General features: G+C 53.7%; 7 protein-coding genes across 7 annotated transcripts; 5 read left to right on the top strand and 2 right to left on the bottom strand.

Moving 5' to 3' along the window:
• Positions 1 to 3,627: 3,627 nt before the first annotated feature.
• On the top strand, positions 3,628 to 4,626 carry BDP81DRAFT_309069 (F-box domain-containing protein; the record flags this gene model as incomplete). The annotated part of the gene is made up of 1 exon (XM_060583518.1): positions 3,628 to 4,626. One exon carries the CDS (start codon positions 3,628 to 3,630, stop codon positions 4,624 to 4,626), a length of 999 nt encoding a protein of 332 aa, XP_060450482.1.
• A 1,922-nt stretch (positions 4,627 to 6,548) lies between these two features.
• Positions 6,549 to 8,474, top strand: BDP81DRAFT_309137 (capsular associated protein; the record flags this gene model as incomplete). Its single annotated transcript, XM_060583523.1, has 1 exon — positions 6,549 to 8,474. The coding sequence occupies one exon, from the start codon at positions 6,549 to 6,551 to the stop codon at positions 8,472 to 8,474; it is 1,926 nt and encodes a 641-aa protein (XP_060450481.1).
• Positions 8,475 to 9,058: 584 nt separating this feature from the next.
• BDP81DRAFT_402532 (uncharacterized protein) lies at positions 9,059 to 10,237 on the top strand. Its single transcript, XM_060588847.1, has 2 exons — positions 9,059 to 9,563; positions 9,631 to 10,237. The coding sequence occupies exons 1-2, from the start codon at positions 9,378 to 9,380 to the stop codon at positions 10,084 to 10,086; spliced, it is 642 nt and encodes a 213-aa protein (XP_060450480.1). The 5' UTR covers positions 9,059 to 9,377; the 3' UTR covers positions 10,087 to 10,237.
• A 1,781-nt stretch (positions 10,238 to 12,018) lies between these two features.
• Positions 12,019 to 14,431, top strand: BDP81DRAFT_83354 (major facilitator superfamily transporter). The gene is made up of 4 exons (XM_060596357.1): positions 12,019 to 12,463; positions 12,528 to 12,946; positions 13,017 to 13,172; positions 13,241 to 14,431. Exons 1-4 carry the CDS (start codon positions 12,175 to 12,177, stop codon positions 14,192 to 14,194), a joined length of 1,818 nt encoding a protein of 605 aa, XP_060450479.1. The 5' UTR covers positions 12,019 to 12,174; the 3' UTR covers positions 14,195 to 14,431.
• BDP81DRAFT_83347 (uncharacterized protein) lies at positions 14,432 to 15,351 on the bottom strand. The gene has a single exon (XM_060596356.1). The coding sequence runs from the start codon at positions 15,236 to 15,238 to the stop codon at positions 14,669 to 14,671; it is 570 nt and encodes a 189-aa protein (XP_060450478.1). The 5' UTR covers positions 15,239 to 15,351; the 3' UTR covers positions 14,432 to 14,668.
• BDP81DRAFT_83346 (uncharacterized protein) lies at positions 15,352 to 16,157 on the bottom strand. Its single transcript, XM_060596355.1, has 2 exons — positions 16,134 to 16,157; positions 15,352 to 16,075 (listed from the first exon to the last, which is right to left on the bottom strand). Exon 2 carries the CDS (start codon positions 15,981 to 15,983, stop codon positions 15,465 to 15,467), a length of 519 nt encoding a protein of 172 aa, XP_060450477.1. The 5' UTR covers positions 15,984 to 16,075; positions 16,134 to 16,157; the 3' UTR covers positions 15,352 to 15,464.
• Positions 16,158 to 19,975: 3,818 nt separating this feature from the next.
• Positions 19,976 to 22,252, top strand: BDP81DRAFT_309345 (3-dehydroquinate dehydratase; the record flags this gene model as incomplete). Its single annotated transcript, XM_060583536.1, has 1 exon — positions 19,976 to 22,252. The coding sequence occupies one exon, from the start codon at positions 19,976 to 19,978 to the stop codon at positions 22,250 to 22,252; it is 2,277 nt and encodes a 758-aa protein (XP_060450476.1).
• Positions 22,253 to 23,431: the final 1,179 nt, after the last annotated feature.

Genomic DNA, 23,431 nt, shown 5'->3' with positions numbered 1-23,431 from the left:
CATCCGAACCTGCTTGCCAATCCGGCGACGTTGACGAACGAGCTTCAAATACTTTTCTCTCTCAACTTTTTTTCGCCCGCCTTTCGGGGTGAGCGTTCGCAGAGTTTTTGGTGCCATGGCAAACACCGACAAGTCTGGGCCAGGCACTTTCTAAGGAAAAGCTTGTTGTCAACGAAAAAGGTTGCAGAATGAAAAGAAGAAGAAGAATGAAGATAAAAAGTTTGAAGGTTACACAAGCACGCGAGTCGGGAATACCACTCGGAAATTGTTGGGACGGACAGGTCCTTTGAAAAGACGTTGTCGTACACCCTCTTCGGCGAGAACGAGCTTGCGCCGGTAGCGGAGATGGTTTTATATCACGAGGAAGCTGTCAGGGTTGGGTGTGATTGAAGTATCTGGTCCTGTCTCAATAGATATGTAGGTACCTTGGAGATAGATTCCTTGGTTATATCACAGGAGCTGCCCGGCCGTGTCGCTGTGACTTGCCTTGACATACGCAAGTAGGGATGCGGCGTAGTTTTCAATTTCATCATTTCATGACGCGGTTTGAGCTTTCGCAGGAACACTCGCGGCTGCTGGAATCGGTAGGGAGCGGCCAGAGATCAGATCATGCCCGTCTGACAGCTCTGCAATGAGGTTCTTGGATGACGGCTCACAACGTAAGCCGGCTGCCCTGGCCTGATCGGTGAGCGCCGACGGCGGGAGCGGGCGCGGGAGGGGACCGTGGGGGGCGGAGGATTTGTAGTAACGTCACTACAATATCGGATTCATGAGCAGGAGGGTATCTCTGATTATTTCTTAATTCTGATTAGGCAGACTCTGGCGAGTTCTCTTCTCTTTTTGTATTCCTTCTCAGTCTTGTTAGTCGTTCCGTTTATCTTGGGCCCTTCGAAGGGAACGATGGCATTTTGACATGTACATGTAAGATTACTGCCTCTCCGAATGATATGTCATGCGTCGGGATACCCTTTCAAGACATTCCCCAGAGGCTCGGTTTTCCCCAGTGGCCCATTGGAGAGAAGCCGGGGGAATCAGATAAAGTGATCAGTGAGCATTGAGACGCGGAGACAATCAGGAGATGAATGGCCGGCCAGTACTGCGCACGCATGAAGTTCGAAGTCCCTTTACGCTGCAATCATCAACCATTTCGCCACCGCTCTTTTGCTCAACTCCACAAATCTTGGGGGACACCTGCGGGTGGTGCAGCGAATGCAGCAGCCATGACGACGTCGATCCCTGAGAGGGACGGGATGCCCTGCTTTTGGCTTCTCTTCCTTTCTCAATGGCGGTCTGGCTGAGTAGGATTGATGCAACAACGGCCGAGTCTAGAAAGACTCAAGAAGGCATATACCTACGGATACGGATGCATAGATAGAGACGGGCAGACGGGCGAGCTAGCATGGCAAGCAGGCGTGTGCTCACTGTCCTGATCTGATAGATCACAGACTACTGTACGAGTGCCGTGCGATTGGCAGTGTAACAACAGCCTCACTCGGCCGATGCTGGATGGTCATGGGGCCATTGATTCCCGTTGTGCAGGCTGCCGGTGTGTTGCAGCGGGAGCGGTAGCCTTGCTGGCCATGCGAAGGGAGCTTCTTGGCGGCTGTAGAAAGATCATGATCCAAAGGTCAGTTGGCCTGGGAGATTCATCATTCTCGACTGATGGACACCATTCGCCATGATAATCTCGCATGGGTTAAAGTGTGAACGAGGCATCAGTCAACGACTTATATCACTGATTCGGGAGTGCAAAAGTCCCTTCAGGCGAGTAGCCTTACCCGTTGGGTTGGGCGGCCGCTGGTTGTAACTTTTCAAAGTGTGCCTTGAGGTAGTTGGTCGGTTCCTATGTGTGCTCTCAACGTCTGGCCAATTCCAGAATCCTCGAGGACTGGAACACGACCTATCAACGAGTAGCGTCCTGCGCCAACCCTCGTGCCCTCGTCGTTGTTCCCTTGGATGCGTCATGCTTGGAGGCTCTGGTTGGTCAATCAAGACCAAGACACGGAAGCGCCAAGCGGGGAGAAACGAGGGGTGATGGAGGGTCGTTGTCAGTTGTTCTGTTAGATTCATGAGTACGGATTGGATGTAGGCAGAAGGTGAGGTGATTCGCAACACTTTCTCGCTTTTCCGAGCTGCCGAGCGTTGTGTCTGTCGGAAGTGACGACGGTGGAACGTTCTACCTTAGATGCCTTCCTCCTTCAGTCAGTGGCTTCCTGGTCTGCGGCACCCTGAACCGCGCTACTCTTGCCTTATGACGAAAGTAGCCGGGCTCAGGTACCGGGTACTTTGGGTGTTGCGCTTGCAAGAGACCGTTGCGTACTGCGTTAGCAGGCAAAGACCCCTTTACGCCCTCCTCTTTCAGGCTTTCAGCTGGGGGTTGGCTTTCGGTCCGTTCAGTTGATCTCCAGTGTTTTCTGTTTGAAATCTGCGAGATATCCCAGATTACCTCTTAGTTTCTGTGGTCCTCAAAGAGTTGCTGGAAGCGAGATGGACGAGTTCCATGGCATTTTCATGATTCGCGCGAGGATACCAATGACCGAATTTCCCCGTTTTTGTTTCTGCCATGTTCCCTCCCGGCACCAATAGGAAGTCATCGAGGACAATAAACGTACAGACGAACGAGACCAAGGGACCAGCAACCCCTCCTAGCGTTCCTACGTCCCATCCATCGCACTATCCGCTAGGTTATCAGGGGAGACACTGGCTCTGACTGGACAGAGAAAAGGCGCTGAGCCGGGAGAATCGTAGACAGCTGGAGGTGCGTGACTTGGCCACCATGGCGTATGGCTCTCCAATCCATGCATAGCGTACACTGGAGTGTAACAAGGACCCCCAAAATATCAGCCCGCTAATCTGGCCTGCCATCGGCCGACATATCCTCCTCCTTTGGAGCTTGTACCTGCGACTTAGTTGGCTCCGTCGGTCTGGACGTCGCGACGGCCAAACATCGCCTTTCCCGTCCGGTGCTGGCTCCATCACACCACTTACCTTACGCACAGCACACACCCTGAGACCCTTTTTCCCCTTCTTCCTTGTCTTTTCCCGTCTCTTCTCTTCCTCTTCCAAAAGAGAAGCACTTCGACTGATCTGCACTAGACACTACCTCATCGGGGTCCTGTCACTTCTTTTTCTTGCCGTTGACGTACCCTTATATATCTAATGAACTCCTCCCCTGGGCCCTTGATCAAAGACCCTATTCTCGCCTCATGAACTTGCTATTGAGGCATTCCCACTCGCAACAACAACTACCGCCATCCAACATTGGCCCTCCCAGCCACAATATTGCTATTACCTGAAAACACAGTATACTCACTCGACTCGCAACCCACAAGTGAGCCGAAGACTATTGATCCTCCCTCCTCTCAGCCTGAATACGACGAGACAACTACTACCCTCCTCATCGACGACGTCGTTTCCCCTCACCACTGATAGGTGATCCTCTACCGCATCAACGGAAACGAAACCCCATCCATCTCACGAGACACCAAGCTTTCAACTTGGTTGGCCGCCTCTAACCCCGCTCACTTTCATACCACACACATCGTCGGATAATAGCCCAGCTCGGGCCACCGACGACAAAACTCCAAGGACAACACACCGCCGTTACACAAGGGCCCCCTCTTCACGATGGTTGAAGTACTTTCCTCGGGCCTCGCCCAGAATGGTCAACCTCAGCAGTCTCAAGACTCTGCCGACCACGTCGCCTCCGTTGCCCGTCTCTTACTCGCAACCAATCTCGCCTCTCGTCAGGAAAATAAGATGATGACCCGTGAGGAACGTCAGGTTATGATCGATGAGCTCAGCAAGAAGCGCGCCGGCTGGCGCACTCCTCGTCGCGGCTGGTCCATCACCGACTCTCCCGTGGCATCAGCTCAGGGTAGCCCCACGCCCCCAGCCGCGGCCTCTCCGTATCCCGCACCTCCCTCAACCCAGCACGAAGCTGTAGAGAGGCATGCCATTGCCTCTGTTCCAGAGCAATCTGAGCTTCCGATGCAGGATATGAGGAACGCTCCTCAACCGCCTCAGATCCGCCGACCTCCGTTGCCGCCTCCTCGCCGTTCCTACTCAGTCATGGACTACGAGCCGCCGGCGCGCATCCACCGCCCTTCGGCTCGAATGGACATTTTCGACCTCCCCGCGGAGCTTCACTACGCCATCTTCGATCACCTCGACCCCATCGACAGCACCTGCTTCGGCCTAACCAACAGCCACTTTTACGACATCCACCGACGCATGCACGGTCCGGTGCCTCTCACGTCCCGGCGCAACGGGCCCAACGACCTGGAATGGGCATGGCGCTTCGCCGGTCCCCTCATCTACCATGACTCCGCCGCGCCTCCTCCAGAGGCTTTCAAGGAGCACGCTCACGACCTCGAGCGCATGCGCGTCAAGGGTCAAGTGTACTGCCGGAAATGTGGAATCTCCCGCTGCGAGCTGCATCGCCATCTCAAAGAATGGATGGGCCCCAACCTGGAGTACTGCACCGTCACCCAAAAGTACGGCCCTCTGCCTTCTGGGGAAGCCACAGACACTTGCTATATCAAGTCCCCCAAGAACCCGCACCGCTGTGGTCGACATGCCGCCAAGCCCGTCGAGTCACACAACCGAGAGGCGCATCTGAACTAGCTTACAAACTTTCATTTTCTTCTATAAGCATTGCGATTGGGATTTTGTATGATTACAGTACGCTGCGACACCTACTGGTCCGCTTGGTTGTACGACACGGAGTTGAGACAGCAAAACAAAGGGAAGCATCGGGCGAGAGGGTTATTTGTATCATTAGACGAGAAAGGCGTTGGATATCCGGTCAAACGACAAGTGAAAGAGGAGGAACAGAGACGAGATACACAGCGCCATCTAGCTTGACATTACCATCTTCGAAGCATGGATAGATGAGAAAGACAGCATAGCGAGAGTTGAGGCACAGTTGCACATGGGCATTGACTGCAGCTGCGCTTGAGACTGCAGCTAGAAAGATGAGACAACGAGAAACACATTTACATCATGAATTCATCCATATTCCTATCAGTCCGATACTCGATGGATCAACTTTGACACGAATAGCTTCACTACTCACGTTTCCACTCCTGAAGTGCCACGTGAGTGCGTACCTAAACGTCGTCAAGACTCAAATCGAGAGTAGAGGGTCAAGATTTGAGTTGCGTCGAACCCACTGGAATGACGTAATGTTCGATGCGGATAGATTGTGGACCCTGAATTAGGCCATCCCGTGTAATGCCGAAGGAAGGGATCCGTATCTGTGCAGATGGACAGCGTCATTCTTGATGGACTTCGGGCAGCGGCCGAAGAAAGGGAACTGAGTCGCGTGCTTCGAGATGGTGGGTGTGGTTTTAATTAAAAGTGATTGGACAATGGGATAATGTCTATCTGTTGGCATCTGATAAGGAGGAGCCTCTGTTTTGAGATGCACTTTAAAAGTCCATAAGAGATGCGCACTTCCATCTCTTTAAACGGCCATTGATGAGTCGGCGAGAGCTACATATTTTGTAGATGCCCGCAGTCGTACTAGATCAAGGACTATAAGAGCTGAGGTTTTCGGTCTTGTCAAATATTGAAAAGTTTGTTTTTCTGTTCTATTAATATCGATCGCGTAGAGCAAGGAAGAGGTTTCATGCCTTGTAATCTCATGAAGCATGCCGTCGATATGAAGGAAAGAGAAGAAACCATCGTCTCAATCAGTTTTATAATTCATGGAAGAGCCGGATACTATCTCATTCGTTGAGAGAGGTTGGCTGGTTTCGCCGTTGAAGCAGAACCATTTCAAATAAGATAGATGGAGATGGAAAGTGCCAGAGATGCTGATAACGCCAACATACTTTCAGGAACCAACGACACATGGCCGATGGAGAACAAGGCTTGAGATCTCATTAAGACATGGCTTGATCTCCATCGACCATGACAATCATTATATGATTCTTTCGATATGTTATGGAGTACAACGGCTCAGCTCAGTCCCAACTGTCTTGAGGCGTTGGAACGGGGGCCGTGCCAAGCCAGCTCGGTGAACTTGCAGTGATCATTTGCGGACAGCGGGGTCGCAGATCCGTGCCTTTGAACCCAGAAAGTTTCCTCGACCTTTGTTCACCTTGTCAACAACCATGTGACATACAACATCGCCAGACAACTCTGTTCACTTACAGCCCTGTATTATCGATATGAATTGGTTTTCAATTTTCGTCCAGCTAAGGCTCACACCGTCCGGCCTGGCTCAGTTAAAGTGGCTCGGTGCAATCTCCCCCACCAAGCAAAATGTTCCCCACGTCAGTGAACCGGGGTGTCGTCCAGTCTCGCTGCTTCGATGGGAAAGGGGCTCCGGCGCCGCGTATTCTATTTACGAATACTATTCGCACGGCAAAATAGCATCTGACTTGTTCTCGAACGAGGTTTGCGGGTCGATGTTCTTCGAGAACTTCCAGGCGCGCTAACCCTCGATTTCAGAATGGGCTATCAGTTGTGCGAAAGACAACACCAATGACCTGACCCATTCTTCGTGTACTTCAGAGTGCGAGAAAATCTGGGTTGTCGCAATGGCGTGGAGGGCCAACCGTCCGCCGCCCAGCTCGGCCAAGCCATTGCTCAAGGGCGTGCTGGCCGTCTTCATTCTGACTCTTATTTTGACGAGCACCTACATGTACCGCGACACGATCAGCAGCAGCGCTTCCCGGATCAAGTTCACCGACGGCGCCGCGATAGACTACTTCAAATACCCTTTCAACGCCAGCAACGCCGACACGAACCCGATCGACTGGCTGATTCACGACGCGCGAACGAAACAAGCGGCAGTGCTCCAGAAACGAAGTCGCACGCTTCATAATGCGGCGCAACGCTATCGAGAGCGACGGGGCAGACATCCGCCGCCGGGATTCCAGGAATGGTTCCGCAGCGCCATGGACACGGATGCGATTGTCGTAGAAGACTTTTTCGACCGGATCTACGACGACCTCAGGCCGTTTTGGGCCCTCGAGCCCAAGACCATCACGAAGCAAGCCAATGCCGGTGATCATACTGTCAGAGTACGAAATGGTATTGCGGCTGGTCATGGAAACGAGGAAGGAAAGGAACCATGGCTCGAGCTATGGAGGGCTCTGGTGGCTGAGTTCGCGAAACATCTGCCGGACGTGGACATGCCCATCAACTACATGCAAGAGCCTCGAATCTTGGTGCCGCGCAAGGATATGGAGAAATACGTCGCAAAGGAGGAGAAGAAGAGGACCATGCCCACGAAGAACAAGGCCACGAGTGTGTTCCAGAGCTTGGCGGGTGTAGATGCGGCTCAAGGCAACTTTGCTTCTTCTGCGAAATGGACCAGCGGCGACCGGCGCAAATATTGGGATCTCGTTCGAGAGGCCTGCCCCTCGGATGCCCCAGCCAAGAACGTACCCGCGGCGACAGACCTCTCCCTCCCGCCAACCTTGCCATACTCCTGGACGGCGCCCTTTGCTCGCCAAGGCTACGTCCAGAACTTTTCGAGCTCCATGGATCCGTGTGTACAGCCACACCTCCGCTCACTCCACGGGACCTTTGTCGAGCCGCTCAATGTCAATACCACAAAGGACCTGATCCCCCTCTTCGGGGGCTCGAAACTCCGCGTCAACTCGGACATACTCATCCCGGGCGCCATGTACCTCTCCGACGACCCAACTTACACCGGCGGCAACGTCCGCGGCCCCGCGTGGCCAGAGAAGCGCGACCGCCTCGTCTGGCGCGGCGTCGGCTCGGGAGGTCTCGCGCAGTCGGATAACTGGATGCACTTCCACCGCCAGCGCCTGGTGGAGATGCTGAACGGAACCACCGTAAGCGGCATGGAAGCCAACGACGTCCGGGCCATGACCTTTGACATGCCCCCCGTGGAACGCTACAACACCAAGCGCCGCCGCGCAAGGGGGCTCGGCGCGTTCCTATCCCGGTTCGCGGATGCCGGGTTCACGCACCTCCTGTGCGGGCCAAGCGACGACCGGCGCAGGGAGTGCGACTGGCTGGCGCCGCACCTATCCGTCGTCAACGGCACGCCCATGGCAGAGCAGTTTGTGAGCAAGTTCCTGCCCGATGCGGATGGGTATAGCTTCAGCGGGCGGTTCAGGGCGTTTATGCTGTCGACGAGCGTGCCTCTCAAGGCGACGGTGTATGCTGAGTGGCACGACGACCGGCTTACGCCGTGGATGCACTTTGTGCCGCTAGACAATACCTTTCAGGACCTGTACGGCGTCCTCGACTTCTTCACGGATGGCGACGATGACGATGAGTCTCGGGGATGGGGCGTCCACAAGGTACTGGGAAAGAAGAGCAAAGGTGACGACGCGGCGCGATGGATCGCCGAGCAGGGAAAGGAGTGGGGGGACAAGGTGCTCAGGCGCGAGGACATGCGTCTGTATGTCTGGAGACTTTTGCTAGAGTTTGCGAGAGTCTGCGACGAACATAGGGACACGCTTGGTTACGTGGACGACCTACCGTAAAAGGTCTTCTTCTTGTTGTTATTTTTTTCCCTCGTGCTTTCTTGCATGGTTTGCTGTACACGCATACATACACTCTGGGATATACCATGGGAAGTAATCGACGGCGTAGGCGTTCAGGATTAGGGAAAAAAAAAGGAAGTTGGCGGCAACGTTTAGTCTTTGTACGCCAAGGAATAGCTATTGCGTTGAGCCAGAAGTATAAACAAGACCTAATTTTCGTCACCTCCGGCTCATCTCGTAGTCGCAATCCCACGATTCCTTATTGAAGCTTATTCCCCGAGTCCATGACTCTACTTGCTAGAAGCGGGCTCCGGTCTGACGGCCGTCGCCGTCGCTTTCGTCAAGTTGGGATTGCTACATGCCATCTTTTTCAGTTTGCGGGAAGCTTATTCGCAACCATCCCGAATCAGCGAGAAGACGCGGACATGGGGAACTTCCCCCCCTTCCAAACTTTCACCTTTACCCCCGCCGCCGAATGCAGGCGGGAAGGCGCTTGAAGTGTGCACCCACAGGTAAGGTAGCTTCTCCCGGGATCCGATTTCCTTTACTGCGTAGTGCTGAACATGAGCGACGATGGTTCGGCGCAACAGCGGTGGCCGTCGGCCGTCCGTGAATCCACGGAGCCTACGGGAGTATGCCGGGAAGGTTGGATCCAATGGGGTGTAACTTTCCAGTGTGGCCGGCACCTCACCTTGCCTTATTTCCTTGTCTTTTATGGAAAGCATGGAAGAAAATCCGCCGGACCCGCGGGATAGTCGTCTATACAAGCACTCTCACTCATTCACTGCTTCTCATCCGGGTACACAGGAAGGTATATAATTCAGCCTATACGTGCGCCCCTTCGTCTATCTCGACGCTCAGATTACACACCCCGCTAAGTTCTGGCGTAATCAAAAGACTGAGATGCACGTCTGCACACTTCCTCAGTCTCCGGTGCATATCGTCGGCGGGCAGCGTCGGTCAGCTTGGTATCACGGTTTGCCGCGCTGGCGACCGAGTAAGGTCATATCTTCGAGACCCGCGACACCCTTGAAGCAAGGCTTGCCTGTCAGGTCTCTCAAGCGCTCTCAGCGTTCTCAATCGCAGACGGTCAGTACACTGAGTGGTTCCTTCTTTCCTAGCAACGCAATATATCCAGCGACTGACTATCCGACAGATGGCGCGTACATCTCAAGATGGTGGTGATCAGAGATGGAAGAGCTTCGATGTGGACGAAAAGCTGCTCGAGGAGAAGGCGTCCTTGGTGGAGGTATCAGAGTTGGAGGTTAGACCACTACTCGATCCCGACGAAGAGTATACCTCTTCGTCTCCGACAGAGTGTCTCCCACGGAAGCGGTCTCTGAAGACCCGCTTCAGGATTCGGCGTCTTTCGCGGTCGCAGCGCAGTCCTCAAAGCTCGGAGAGCAAGGCTTCGGAGGAGGACTCTCACTCTTCTTCAAGAAACAAGAAGCAGTCGCCCGGTACGCGCAAGTCACAGAGCGAGGACGCCTTCGGAAACCAACGTGGCAGCTCTATGAACAGCATGGCTTACCACATCGCGGTCGGCTTGACATGGAGCATGCCGGCCCCTTTCGATATGATGCCCATAGGATACCCAACGAGATTGTTCTAGGGTTGATGTGCTGTTCGTAACTTGGGAGAGACAATGAGGGCACGCTGGTGTCGAGGCGTTTTGGAGGTTTGGTAACGGCGTTTGGGTAGCTCGACGGACGGGACTTTTGCTTTGTCTTCTACTTTACAATATCCTATTTGAGAAATGAGCTTACTATAAAAGCTGAGACGGCACCATTTGCATAATTGTGCCTTTGAAAGTGCCGTGAATCACGAGATAATTCTAGTTTCCATATGATGTTGAACACCCGTAACCTTCACTAAATGCTGGCAAACTTCTATTGTCAAATCGTTCAAGGCAGGCAGGACCAGCGATAGCTCAGGTATGCCATGAGATGAAGACATGTGACAGCTGAATTTTCAAGTTCTCTAACGAATTAGTTGACTTGAACATTGCACAAAAGTTCACCAGCATGCCTAGCTCTACGTTCAACCAAACCTCAACACAAGCCACCTACTCCACGTAATCCTCTGTTGTGAGAAAAATGAGTGAAAAATAATAATCAAGACTACATATGGGTAGAAGTCTCTGAGTGCGCCTAGCAGGCAAGAATGATTAAGTATGAAGGGATGGCTACTTTAAATTTCTATGAGGTAGGTAAGGTACTAGGTAGGCATTGATCCATCCGGCCGAGCGAATGCTCCAGAGACACGACTCTGATGAAAATCTCAATGGCATCGATAGCGTGCCCAAGCTCATGATCTCCTTGGAAAGCTATGCGGTCCGCGTCGTTTTCAAACAAGTGCTGACCAGACTGGTGTTGTTTCTCGTTTTTCTCATGTTCTTTGATTTCGGCCCACGTCTTTCTATTGTTTACATGTTTCCCAATCCCGGAACTTGTCGCTTTATGGTCCTATTGACTTTCGATACGAACGAGGACCAATTAAGTAAAAGAAGGATAGTGGCGATTATGATGATTAAGGTATGAGGGGTTCATGTGCTGAAGTGGTTCACGCCCTTCCTCGCATCTCAACACACGAGACCGCGGCGTACCTTCGGCTACCGCGCTTTACTTTTTCCTACTGCCTAATTTGCAGAGCAGGTACTCTTAGCGATTATGGATTGCTTGAATATTCTGAAGTTGAGGCGCACGAACTCACTAATGCTAAGTTCTGTGGTGTCATCTAAGCCGTACATATTTCGGACCTACCCGGCATAACTCCTCCGGCTACGTCCAAGGTTTACACACTGAGCGACAGAAAGCCGACTTTGTAAGACCGCAAAACTTCGACGTCAGTATCGGCACTATTCCGTAACATATCCCGACGAATAGAGACATCGGACGCATAGGCCGGAGATGGGCCTACCCGAGTCCAGCTGACATCCAAAGACGGAGATGGTTACGAAGCGGATCGGAGGAACGCGGCTGATAGATAGGTATGCACGATAAGAGAAATTGAGCTGGTCTCGTACAATTAATCTATCTACCTGATACAAAACTTGCTTATCATATCACGAACTGGAAGAAGTACGTCAAAGCTGGCGAAGGCTGGTGCTGTTAGCGAATAGAGGAGGCTGGAGAGGCCGGGAGCGAAGCGCGAGCCGTTAGCCGGCAAAAGCGGGGCAGAGTTGGCTACAACCCGGGTAGGGCCCTGTCACTCTGCTTCGCCGAACCGCCCAACTGTGACGTTTTCCTGCGAGCAATGAATCGAGCAATGGGGAAAAGGCAGGGGAGCGAAGCTCGGAGCTGGATTACCAAGCTTGCTGTTGCCAGATATAGTAAAACCGACCTCAACAGCTTGACAGGACGGACGCTACTACTCAACTGCCTCTAGTATCTCTCACATGCACTCATGTTCATGTGACGGTACCTCAAGGTCAGACTAGGGCCAAAATCCGCTACAGGGACACACGGAGAGAAAGAGAGGTTGTTTGATGCCTTTCAGTCTTTACTTGCATTGTTCATGTTCATCTCTTAGTTCCTTCAATACCTTTACCTTACCTCAACTCAAAATAGTCTCGGCAATAGCAAACCTCGAGAATTAAGTTGAAGCGTGGGGAAAAGAGCTGAATGGCAACGACACCGGCTCCGAACGCAGTGTGTGCCCGACAAAGACCTTAGGCATTTTGGCCGGTGACGATCAAACAATGGCGGCGGTAGAAGAGCCGTCGAATCTCCGCAACCGGCAACAACATGTCGCCTCTGAAGCTGACGCCGAGAGGACCGGGACCTCTTCGTTCCCCGATGCCACCGAGACGACGACGCTGCTCAACTCGGAGACGTCTTCTCGGACCCTCCGCAACGGGTCGCCGGCCGATAGCCGCCAAGACCGGGATTCGGACGACGACAACGACGATGACGGGCCTAAGCAGTCCATCAGCAAGACGCGAGCTGCCGTCTTGATGTTGAGTACCTGGATTCTCATCTTCCTCCAAGGTTCGTCTTAGGACCAACATGTATCACAAGACAAGTACAAAAGGAACTGACTTATGCACCACAGCATCAAACACATCCGGTATGACAATGACGCAGTCCATCGTCGCCGAGGACCTCAACGCCTACTCGCACGCAATGTGGTTCACCAGCTCCTACCTCATCAGCATGGCCTCGCTGGCGCCCCTGTTCGGGCGCCTGGCCACCATCTTCTCGCCCCGCATCCTCGTGCTCTGGCTGGGCGGCTTCTTCGGCCTCGGCGGCGTCGTCACCTCGCAGGCGCCCTCCTTCTGGGTCTTCATCGCCGGCAGAATCCTGACGGGCATGGGAGGCGCGGGCATCATGACGCTGTCCGTCATCCTGGTGCTCGAGCTCGTGGGGAAGAAGAGGAGGGGCGTGTTTGTCGGACTGGTGAATGCAGGCTTCACAATCGGGTTGTCGTTTGGCGCTGTCGTGTACGGCGCACTGTTGCCCGTTATTGGATGGGTTCGTGAAACTTTCTCGTGACCGTCTCGATGAGAAAAAAAAAGGACTGAGAGCTAACATGGGTATACAGAGAGCTCTGTTTGGTGTCCAAACCCCTCTCGGACTCCTCGCCGGCATTGGTGCTTTCTTGAGCATCCCGAATAACTTCAGCTCGGATCACAAGACCAGAGGCAAGTCGGCTCTCCAAAAGCTGGCTCACATCGACTACGCTGGTGCTTTCATGCTGGTGAGTGGTCTCCCCTTAAGATTTAATCACTTCACAAGATACTTTACCGGTAGCTAACACTCTTGCAGGTGTTAACCATCGTCCTCTTCCTCTACGGCCTCTCGGGCGACATCAACCCCCTATCCCTACTCCTCTCAGCCGTTTCCCTCTTACTCTTCATCCTCATCGAATTCAAACTCGTCACGGACCCCATCATCCCAATCTCCGTCCTCTCCTCCAGGGGCGTCCTGCTCTCCTGCACCGCCCAGCTGCTCTTCATGTCCATCCGCTGGACCCTGCTCTACTACACCCCAATCTTCGTCCTCGCCGTCCGCGGCTACGCCCCCGCCATCGCGGGCTCCATCCTCATCCCCACCAACATCGGCTTCGGCTCCGGCGGCCTCATCGTCGGCTGGCTGCACGTCCGCCGCAACGGCGCCTTCTGGTCGCCCTCCGTCATCAGCCTGACGTGCTTCGCGGCCACCATGTTTGGCCTCTCACTCGTGGCCACCGAGACCTCGCCGTTTGCGGTATTCGTGCTGGCCGTCGTGCTCAACGGCCTCGCTACGGGCGCAACGCTGAATTATACCCTCGCGCACCTGCTGCACCTCAGCCATCCGGACGAGCACTTCATCTCGACGTCGCTACTCGGCACGTTCCGCGGGTTCGGAGGCAGTTTCGGGACCGCCATTGGCGGCGGCGTGTTTTATCGCCTCCTGCGCTCGGGTCTGGTCGCCAGCTTCACGGAGCTGGATGGCGGCGAGCGGCTGGCGGAGGGGCGGGAGGAGCTCATCACGAAGCTCATTGGGAGTCCCGCGCTGGTGTTCCACGGCGGGCTAAGTCCCGCCGAGCACGAGATCGCGGTGGAGCACTATGCCGGTGCCTCGAGGGGCACGTGGCGGGCTGCGGCGGCGTTGGCGGTCGTTGCGATTTTGTGTCAGGCGAGTACGGGGTGGAGGAGCCCTGTTGGTGGGAAGGAGGTAGATGATGAGACTGAGGCGAGGGCTACGGTCATGGAGAACGAGGGCGTCGGGGAGGCGTAGTGAACGGATGGGGAGCATCCCATGGCGGAGGGCTCGGCTATAGCATATCGCATGGGGCGTAGTGAGTGATGTTTTGAGCGTTGGATGTTGCATCATACATGTAGGCACTGCCATGTGGCACCGCCATTTTGATATAATTGTTTTGCCGAAGTCTTTGACGTTCTCCAAGATGGGGTTGGCTTGTATATTAGTCTGGAAATACAGCAGAGGCGAGATGTTTATATAACAGGACGAGACATATCCTCCTTGCTTCCACTCGCTGAACAGAGACGAGTATCAGTCTTTGCGTCTGGGTAGTCTTGCTTAGAGTAGAATCACAGGAGCGGTCTGCATCTGATCGGTACGAGACTTCCTCATCGAGGGGCATGACGTTTCGCCGCTAGGAGACGCATCTTAGAATAGAAGGGATTCTGGCGATGAAAGACCGAAGTTCACATGCAGCCAGGATTTATCAAATTCATTAGGACCGCTGAATCACTGTTGAGTCTTTGCTCTTCTTTCGCAGGTTACTGGAAGCATAGACCTCCTCCAAACTCTGCAGGCCTCGTACCATCGAGTGGTCACTAGGCTCTGGCGCAGGCGTCTGAAGGCATCAGAGTCGGCATGATAATGTTTACACCGGGCCCATTTGACTATGCGTGCTGGCTTGAGGACCCAAGTGCCAGTCTTCAACACGGGACGTGATGCTGCCTTTGACACGCAAAGTGCTGTGGATGAGATTCGTTGTGGTCGACCTGCCGTCGCTAACACTGGACCAAGGCGGGGCATGTCTTGAGCAAAGAAGCGCTCCGTGGTCGACGATTTATTCTCGTCGGTGAAGAAGAAGGAAAACGAATTGCCAATTACTGCGAGGAGGGAACGGAGGCGTGTACTCGACGGGCTCATTATCAAAGTGTGCGAAGGTTGTCCGGTTGGGTTGGGCGAGTTGCACGGGTAAGTCGGAAGACAGCACGCCGTCACTCTTCCGATACCTCGGCCCTGATAACAGGAGTCCAGACCCAAGACCAGCACTGGTGACGCGAGAGGCAAACATTGTCGATTCATCGATAGTGGGTTACATATGGTCTGAATGCTGACTGTCGAATGGGGGCTCGGTGCTTGTCGTGCTTGGGTTGATCGTGTGACGTTGGCGTGTATGTTGTCATGATGTTGCCAAAAGAATCTCCCTTTTCTTTTGAGGCATCTTCATATTGTCCTGCAACATTGTCGTCATGCCGGCTGTCGTCTTTCGTTCTCAATGTGGTATCCGAGTAGCAGTCCAGCCTGCGATTCAATGGCATCTCGACTTCTGAAGCTCTGCATTGCTTTTCATAAAAAAGTTACGAAACCCGCATATCCGGGCCGGTTCTATCCTTGGCGTCGGTAGTTGTCTGTCATAGAAATCGAAAACGGCCAGATGAACTGATCTGCTTCGCTTCTTATGTTCTTTTCGTGCTGGGAGTCTTGGCCTACATATCTCGAGGGAGATGCTCCACCTTGGCACCGTATCTATGTTTCTCCACCAACGGAGCTCGTCGACGATTGCGAACCCGGCGAGAGATGATTCTGCACCAATGAAGTTGTAATAGGTTGTTGACCGCGTTGGATCACGATGTGCTTCCGATTGATTGCCAAGAAATTTGTTTCTTGGAGCAAAGGGTCGAAGCTGACGAGGAGTTGAAAAGTTGAAACCCTCGAGAAATGGATCTAGACCTCGAAACCCTTGGCTTCGTGTTGGGATGCTCGGAAGAAGGCGAGGACGGGGGCTCGAGGCCCCACACTCGCGGGAGCCGGAAGTCGATTCACTCATATCCACGAATTGTCGTCAAGACACGATATTATGAGCCCACCTGGATGATGTGACTTTCGAGTTTCGAAGCGATGGAATCAATTTGAAGGAAACTTTGCGAATGAGTGAGATGAATGAGGGGTGGGCCACAGGAAGCTTGCCAGGTTCCACCTTTTAGGCCATCGTGGACCTCTCGGAGTTGATACCTTTGCCAAACCGACCAACGTGTGATTGTTGGACGGGCAGATAAGCTTGTGCTAAGTAAGGGTGCTTTTATTTCTCCGAGCGCACATTGGCATCTGCAGCAGCGGCTATGCCGGTTGCAGTGGTTGTAGGACCGAAGACGCGGTAGACGGAGGGTGGTTCTGGAGACTGGTCCATGATGCGGGGACCGGTTTTGCGCCCCGGAGCGGCTGTGGCTTTCCTGGAGCTGAACCGTTCTTGTTAGATGGGCTGGTTTGGGCTGGTCTGGTCTATCCGTACGCCAAGGGAATGAAGGGTTACCGTCCATCTTTAGCCATCTGCAGCAGGTTGGCGAGCTTCCAGAAAGGTCGCCCAACGACACGGCGGTTGTTAGCAGGAGGTGTGGTCAACGGCTGGCGATCCCGAGGATATCGTATTGAAAGAGGCGGGGCCCAATCAAATATTTGCCGATTGTGTTTCCACAATTTGTTTCCCCAGAAGGAGCGATCTCCGTCAAAGGCACAAGCCGTTCGTTCAGAGACAAGTTACAACGCTAGATAGAGACCGGAACTGGCCCGAGAAGGGGTTTGTTTGACTCATCAGCAACAGCTGCGTGACTTCTCCTCAAGGACCAGCAATTGTTTCATGAATTGACGATCCAGCAGGTGGAGAATATCTAGGACGAAGTTACGTACGAAGTGCAGAGTAAAGGCGGCCGCACATAGACCACTGGTTCTCAAGAGAGACAGATTTGGCAAATTTGGCCGAAATGTTCAAAGTGTAACTTGTAAGTAAGTAATACCAAGACCATGCAAGTCGGGAGAGGTGAACTCTGCCGCTTTCAGGCTAAGGGATAAAGGCGACATGAAGGCTTGACATTTGTGCGGTAAGCGACATGGGCCGCGGAAGATCTCTCTTTTGCTCGGCTGCAACTACACATCGAAGAGGCATGGAGGTTTGTCGTAAATGAGACCGATGGCTTGAAGATAATGGTACAGTCTGGACGCCGATAAAGTTAAGGCCAAGGTAGCGCTATATGCTCATGTACAGGTTGTGACAGGTGAGCCAAGCCGGTCAAACATGATCATTGGCGGGTAGTCTGACGAGGTACATCTGTTGTTTGGTGCATTTGCGGCTTGCCCTGCCCTGTGAGGGTTGAGATGAGGTGATGCTCTTCTCTAGAGACAGAGAGATGCAGGTTGTAGCGGTATTCGTAACTTCCATGGTGAGAGGTGTGAGAGAGGTGTGTGTGAGAGTATGTGAGGAATCCTTGAACCATGCAAAGGAGTTTCCCTTCCCTCCCAGCGGCACACTAACGGTGCCAAGTCGTCCCGAATGGCGTGGACGGAGCATCGTGTGATTGGCGGAGAATCTTTGACATTTAAATCCCGGAAATAGGGAAAATGCGGCAAATCTTTGCGGCGACCAGACAGCTCGGGGGAGCACCCCCCCCACCCCCTCCTCCCCTCCCCCTTCTCCCCTCCTCCTTCTCCCCTTCCCAAACTCTCCCCAACTCTCCCCAGCCAAGTTGCTCTTCAGGGGGAATTACAGCCACTGACCAGCAGTTACCTCGACTTGTCAGAGTCTCAAGGAACCCACAAGGGATGGCGCTCCCCCATGCTTTCCCCATTTACCCCACCATTTTGGTATGCACGAGTCGCCATTACAGGTCCCCAGGCCCAGGGCCAGGAGTACTCGGGTCCCGCACATCTCCAACTTCCTCTTCAACTCGCGTGCTTGTCCCAAATGTCTCTTCATCGTAGACGACCATCAGGTACCTCGCAGCTTTGAGAAGCAACGTAGCTTTCCCCTTACCAGGTGTCTTGAGTTGAGGCGGCTCCCTCCTGTCCACACCCTCAGCAGTAACGACAACAACAGGACCATCAACAGAGGGAAAGGAATTCCCCCCCGAACTGCCAGATACAGATTCACATCGAGCCTTACTTGTCTTGGAACAGGATCATCGTTGGACGGTGTTCTAGCCGGCCTGCAACTGAATCCCATCGAGGGCCAGTCCAGCACTTCCAGCTCGGCCTCATTATCCCATCTAAACGCAGGCAGGGAGTGTGTACCTTAGCTTGCCTCGCCTCGCCTCAAGTCAGGAACATCGGCACAACCAATACTTGCTTCTTTCGTTCGTTGACCACCGGGACCCAAGCTTTCCTTCCTGTGGCCCCGGGCATCCAGTCAGCAAAGAGCAGGCGTCTTCCTTGGGACCAACACCCCTGGCAAGACTCCAGAGACGTGCAGGAGCATCTGAGAAACGGCAGCAAAGCCAAGCCGTAGCAGCAATAGCAGCAGCGGTACCACAACCACCACGACCACAACCATCAGCCAACGTCGTGCTTCTCCTCCTCCTCCTCCTCCTCCTCCTCCTCCCAGTCCCCGGCCCCAGCTCCTAGTCCCATGGTAGACTCCTAGTCCCAGTCCCAGTCTGTCTGCCCCATGCCAAGCTCTCCGGCTTGCCCCTCTGCCCCCTTCTGGCTCTTGTCAAGCAACTCGGTGGAACGCAGCGTCTGTGGTGGAACAATTCGTCTTCCCCAACTTCCATCAATCTTTCCGTCTCATCCACCAACGACAAGCAGCGGATTGTCCATTGCGATTCGACTTCGCCGGCTATGCCGTCCAAAGTCCACAACGAGTCTATTCACACTCTAGACCCCGTCATCCCAGCAATATCGCTCCTACCAATGGTCCCGGTCTGGTCAGGGATCTCCAGCCTCTTGGTCTAGCCCAAACTTCCATACCATACCGCAAGAAACTCATACGGATGAAGGAGAACCTTGTTCATTCGTTCCTCTCACAACGTTGTTCTGCTCCGAAAGCTACCGCGCCGCCGCCTCGGCGCTTCCCTGTCGGCGAATGAATCCCTTCTCCACGCCAGACTACTGACCACCTTGCGGCCCTGTCCTTCCCGTGCCATCGGCCGGTTCGTCTCAAGTTCTCAACTCCTCATATTGCAACAACATCCACACAAACGCCATCTTACCCGGTCAGGACAGCTTCCACGCCGCCCATCTGAGTTGAGCTTCTCCCTTGTGCTTGCTTGGCTGCGTGGTCACAAAACTCCCCCACGGTCCGACTCGCGCGCCACATGCGACTGGCCCTGCAACACCATCACCAGAGCTTCAATCGAGATTTCTGCCGCCTGCGGTTGGCACGCATCCCAAGCCCGCCTGCGCTTCAAGTAGACGAACCAGCCCACCCTTGGAATCGCGAGCCTCCAGTCCTGCATAGGAAACACCTAAAGCAACTCGCGAATTGGTGGAAGAAACTACTTGACCCCAGCAAATCGGTCCATAGGGCTCTCTTCTCGTCGTCATCGTCTTGTTGTAATCGCACGCGGACGGGGCTTCTCTTACTCTTATCAATCGCAGCCTGCGGAGCGCATATCACGCCCCCGATTTCAAGGGCACGTCGTATGCACCAGCCTCACGACGACCCCCACCGGCTTCCTCTTCCCGGCCGCATATCTCTTTAACACCATCAGGTCACCTGACGCACCTCGGCCCTGCTCTGTCTTCTCTGTCACAGCACACCTTTCATCCCCGCTGTGACCCCTCGAGTCTGCTTCCATTCGTCCCCCCCCCCCCGGAACTGTCATCTTGGATCACCAGTTCGTCTTGTCATGGGACTTTGGCCAGACATAATCAACATCGCTAATCACCGCCACCATACTTCCTTACGGTCAACCCAGTCGTTCTGAAGGAGGAGAAGGGGAGGGAGCGGTTTATCGTGGCTTCGTCTCGTATTCTTCACCTCAGTACACCGTCCCGGGAGTGACTGCTCGTTTCTCGCAACTCGAAATCCACGGCTCTTCAAGCGCTGCCATGGCATCAGTACACCAACTCGGCGTCGGTCCAACACCGGCGCGCCCTCGAAGCATGGTTGGTTCGGGTAACCAAGACGTCGAGATGGACGTTGACCGCAACGCCAGCCCTGCCATTACCACGGGCACAAGGTTCGGGAGTGCTCCTCAAAGGGGAGACACGAGGATCGTTGTTATCCTGTATGGGACCGGCCAGGACAAGATTGTGTCCGTCTTCGCAGATGTTCTGGGGAAACCATTTGTCATCCGCTCTGCGTTCCAGGAGGTCAGCGTTGCTGATCAAGGGCTTGCGGTTGGCATTCCGGCAGAAGTCGCTGCAAAGGACATTAGCTCTCGCAATAGAGAGTTGGTTGTGGCGATCAACGCCCACTGTGTCAACCTTGGGATGCCACCGGACGTCTTCCTCTCAGCTCAGTGCGACTACGAGTTTCTCTACACCGAAGCACCATTCTTTCGTCGAGACTTGTCGAGATTCATCTCCTTCACTCTAGGCCAGATCTGCCACCACGAAACGTTGATGCAGAAACCACGAACGTATTTCATCTCTACTACGTTCCCAGACGTTAGTGCTGCGTTGCCAAATATCGACATCCTCACTGTCGGCGCCGACGCGGTGGAAATTCGTGTTGATCTTCTCAAGGAGCCCCTTGGCGACGGCACATATTCGGCCATCCCAAGCCTCAGCTACGTCGGACAGCAGCTGATGCTCTTGCGTCAGCGGACAGAACTTCCCATAATTTTCACCACTAGGTGTACAAGAGAAAACGGCCGTTTTCCTATGGAGAACCCCGATATTTACTACGAATATCTTTACCGAGCAATTCAATGGGGAGTTGAGTACATCGACGTGGAACTATGGCTTCCGGAAGCCATTCGAAAGAAGCTTTGGGAACAAAAAGGAAGCAGTCGGATCATGTCTGCGTTTCACGACTTCTCTGGTACTTTCAAATGGCCCTCGTCCCAAGCCGAGCAGGTGTACGTTGAATCAAGCAAGTACGCCGATATCATCAAGATGATTGCCATCATCAACGACCACAACGAAAACTTCGAGTTGGAGTACTTCCGCTCGAAAATGCGAGCAGACTATCCGGATTCACCGCCATTCTCCGGGGTCAACATGGGAGAAACCGGCCAGTTCTCACGAACTCTGAACAAGGTGTTCACCCCTATCACTCATCCCTTGTTACCGATAGTCGCAGCTCCAGGTCAAATGAGCGCGTCGGAAATCAACGCGGCCTTGGCACTGCTTGGGCAACTTCCCAAGAAGAGCATATATGGCATCACAACACCGGCTTTCCGAAGTTCAACTCCGCAAGCACCATTCTATGAGAAGTGCTTCAATGAACTAGGCCTGCCGCATTACTTCGCCGTTGTAGAGCGCTTGCCAAACAACTTTTCAAGCATGGAGGCTTGGTGTAACCAAAAGAACTTTGGCGGTGCCTACCTCAGCCCACCAGTGTCGTGGAATAGCCTGCTCAAGGCCAGCCCGTTCTTTGCTTCGCTCAACGGCGGCAAAGGCGCAGAATTGACTGAGGCAGCTCGTTTGATCGGTACTGTGGACACAATCATAGTCAAGTCCGGTTCATCATCTTCGGCGTCTTCTGCCCCAGCGTCAATTCCTTCGAGCCCTCGTCATGGGCACCATGACTCTTTCGGCCACCTGGGGTCACACATCTCTGGCCTGTCTCCGAATACGTCATTGATCCTGGACAATGCTAGTTGGCGTGGCATTATCAGCACGCTGACCAGAGACATGGCGCCTTCTGCCTACTTCGGTCGGACCGCTGTCGTACTGGCTTCGTCTGGAGAAGATGCCGCATCAGTCATGTACGCTCTGAAAGCACTCCGTATGGCAAAAATATATACCGTTGGCTTTCGAACACCGCCGGCTCTAGCCCGTGACGGTCCCGTCATTGAACCGTTCAACAGTCTGGAGAGCCTCAAGAAAGCGCAAACCGTGAGCGATGATGCAGCTCCTTTCTTATTCGTTTCGGCTCTCGGAGCAGACAAGAGCAACCTCGTCGGTATGCTGGTACGTGTCTTTGGCGCCAACGTCCGAGGAAACTCGAACTTCAAGAAAGTCTTCCTCGATCTCGCCGACACTGCAGGTGCCAGAAAAGGTGGTGATCCGGGCCTGATCGCTCAACAGGCAGGATTCTCGGCGTATGGTGTTGCTGATACGGCCGCCTTTACCACTGTCGAGACTCTTAGGCTGCTGGTCGGTCAAAACGTGCCCTACAGCTTTGTTCGATTGGCGAGTGGCAGAGGCATGTTCTGAGTTGTGTAGAGATGTTGAGCCTCTGAGCTTCGCCAGCCTTACGGAGATTCAAGAAGCCGGCCTCACATCCGTCTCTCTTTTATCAGGCTCAAGGAGTTTCGAAGAACTTGACCGTTGGCTCCGTTGCAAAAATTTCTTGAGGTAACGCCTGCGATTCTATGCAAACCACGGCGTATGCCAGGTCACAAGAAGCAATATGAACCTGCGGCCAAGCTCCAGACCCCAGATAGCTAGGCCAGGCCAGGCCAAGGCCTGTGGAGTTCTCCACGATGGCCAAGACAAACCATCGGCTGCCACCCCCAGTGCGGAGAACGGAGGGGGCGATCGAACCAGGCCCGAAGCTGCATTTCCATGTCGGCTCGGGGCCTGGAAACCGGGGCTTGAGACTCACCATGTCATTTCCGATGCCAGGCCTCAGAAGGAGCTGTGCAGAGCGGAATTGTTGACGCGGAAATGGTGCAGAAGCGCATCTGATTGAGTAGGCGACTCATCGGGCAAGGAAATGGTCCAATGCATGAATGGCGTTTATTTGGAAGAGATAGCTGCTGGTTCGAGGCGAGAGAAGTGATTTGTAGGGAAGCATTTACAAGATCTAGTTCTATATAGCTCACGGGTGAGGACGAATATCCACGAGGCGTGTTTTCCGCTTTCGAAGATGTCGCCTCTTTTCTTATTTCATTAGGTTTAAAGCGTGGGATTTATCGAGGCACAGTCGTGTCTCTGACAATGTCATGTAGACAACGACCATTGGCAGTCCTCTAGAGAGGTCTGTCACTTTTTTGTGTATGGACTAATGTAATTAATTCGTTGTGGTCAAAAGAAGTGACTTTTCCGCGTGAAATCTTCGACTATAGATACCTTCCATGTTCTCCTTTGACAAACCTTCTTTGGCTTCCTCTCCCACCAACGTCAGAAGTCTCAAGATCTCCGCTCTGCAAAGGTACGTCCATGGGACAGCGGCTATAGATCCTTACCTAGAGTGGCGAAAACAAGATCTACAGGGTCTCTCAGGGTCCTTGCAATGTAGACTATCTTGAGAGAAGGAAGGAAAGGAAGGAAGAGATCTCCAAACAACGAGGGGTCAGTGTTGCGCCAGCGTAATCCGATGACGATGGATATCCTACCCACCAGCTTGCCTTGAATCAACGGGCCAAGAGCGACCGAGCGAGCCATGCTGGA

Source organism: Colletotrichum phormii (assembly GCF_030913505.1).
Source record: "Colletotrichum phormii strain CBS 102054 chromosome Unknown BDP81scaffold_2, whole genome shotgun sequence".
Taxonomy (NCBI): Eukaryota; Fungi; Ascomycota; class Sordariomycetes; order Glomerellales; family Glomerellaceae; genus Colletotrichum; species Colletotrichum phormii.
Note: the sequence above shows the minus strand (reverse complement) of the source record. Positions and strands in the feature narration are given on the sequence as shown.

Excerpts from the sequence above, each read along its gene's own strand:
- BDP81DRAFT_83354 (XM_060596357.1), top strand. The coding sequence starts at position 12,175 with ATGGCGGCGGTAGAAGAGCCGTCGAATCTCCGCAACCGGCAACAACAT. Across the intron at positions 12,464-12,527 it reads GATTCTCATCTTCCTCCAAG|CATCAAACACATCCGGTATG; the intron begins GTTCGTCTTAGG and ends TATGCACCACAG. Across the intron at positions 12,947-13,016 it reads TGTTGCCCGTTATTGGATGG|AGAGCTCTGTTTGGTGTCCA; the intron begins GTTCGTGAAACT and ends ATGGGTATACAG.
- BDP81DRAFT_83347 (XM_060596356.1), bottom strand. The coding sequence starts at position 15,238 with ATGAATCGACAATGTTTGCCTCTCGCGTCACCAGTGCTGGTCTTGGGT.
- BDP81DRAFT_402532 (XM_060588847.1), top strand. The coding sequence starts at position 9,378 with ATGCACGTCTGCACACTTCCTCAGTCTCCGGTGCATATCGTCGGCGGG. Across the intron at positions 9,564-9,630 it reads AGCGTTCTCAATCGCAGACG|ATGGCGCGTACATCTCAAGA; the intron begins GTCAGTACACTG and ends ACTATCCGACAG.
- BDP81DRAFT_83346 (XM_060596355.1), bottom strand. The coding sequence starts at position 15,983 with ATGAGTGAATCGACTTCCGGCTCCCGCGAGTGTGGGGCCTCGAGCCCC.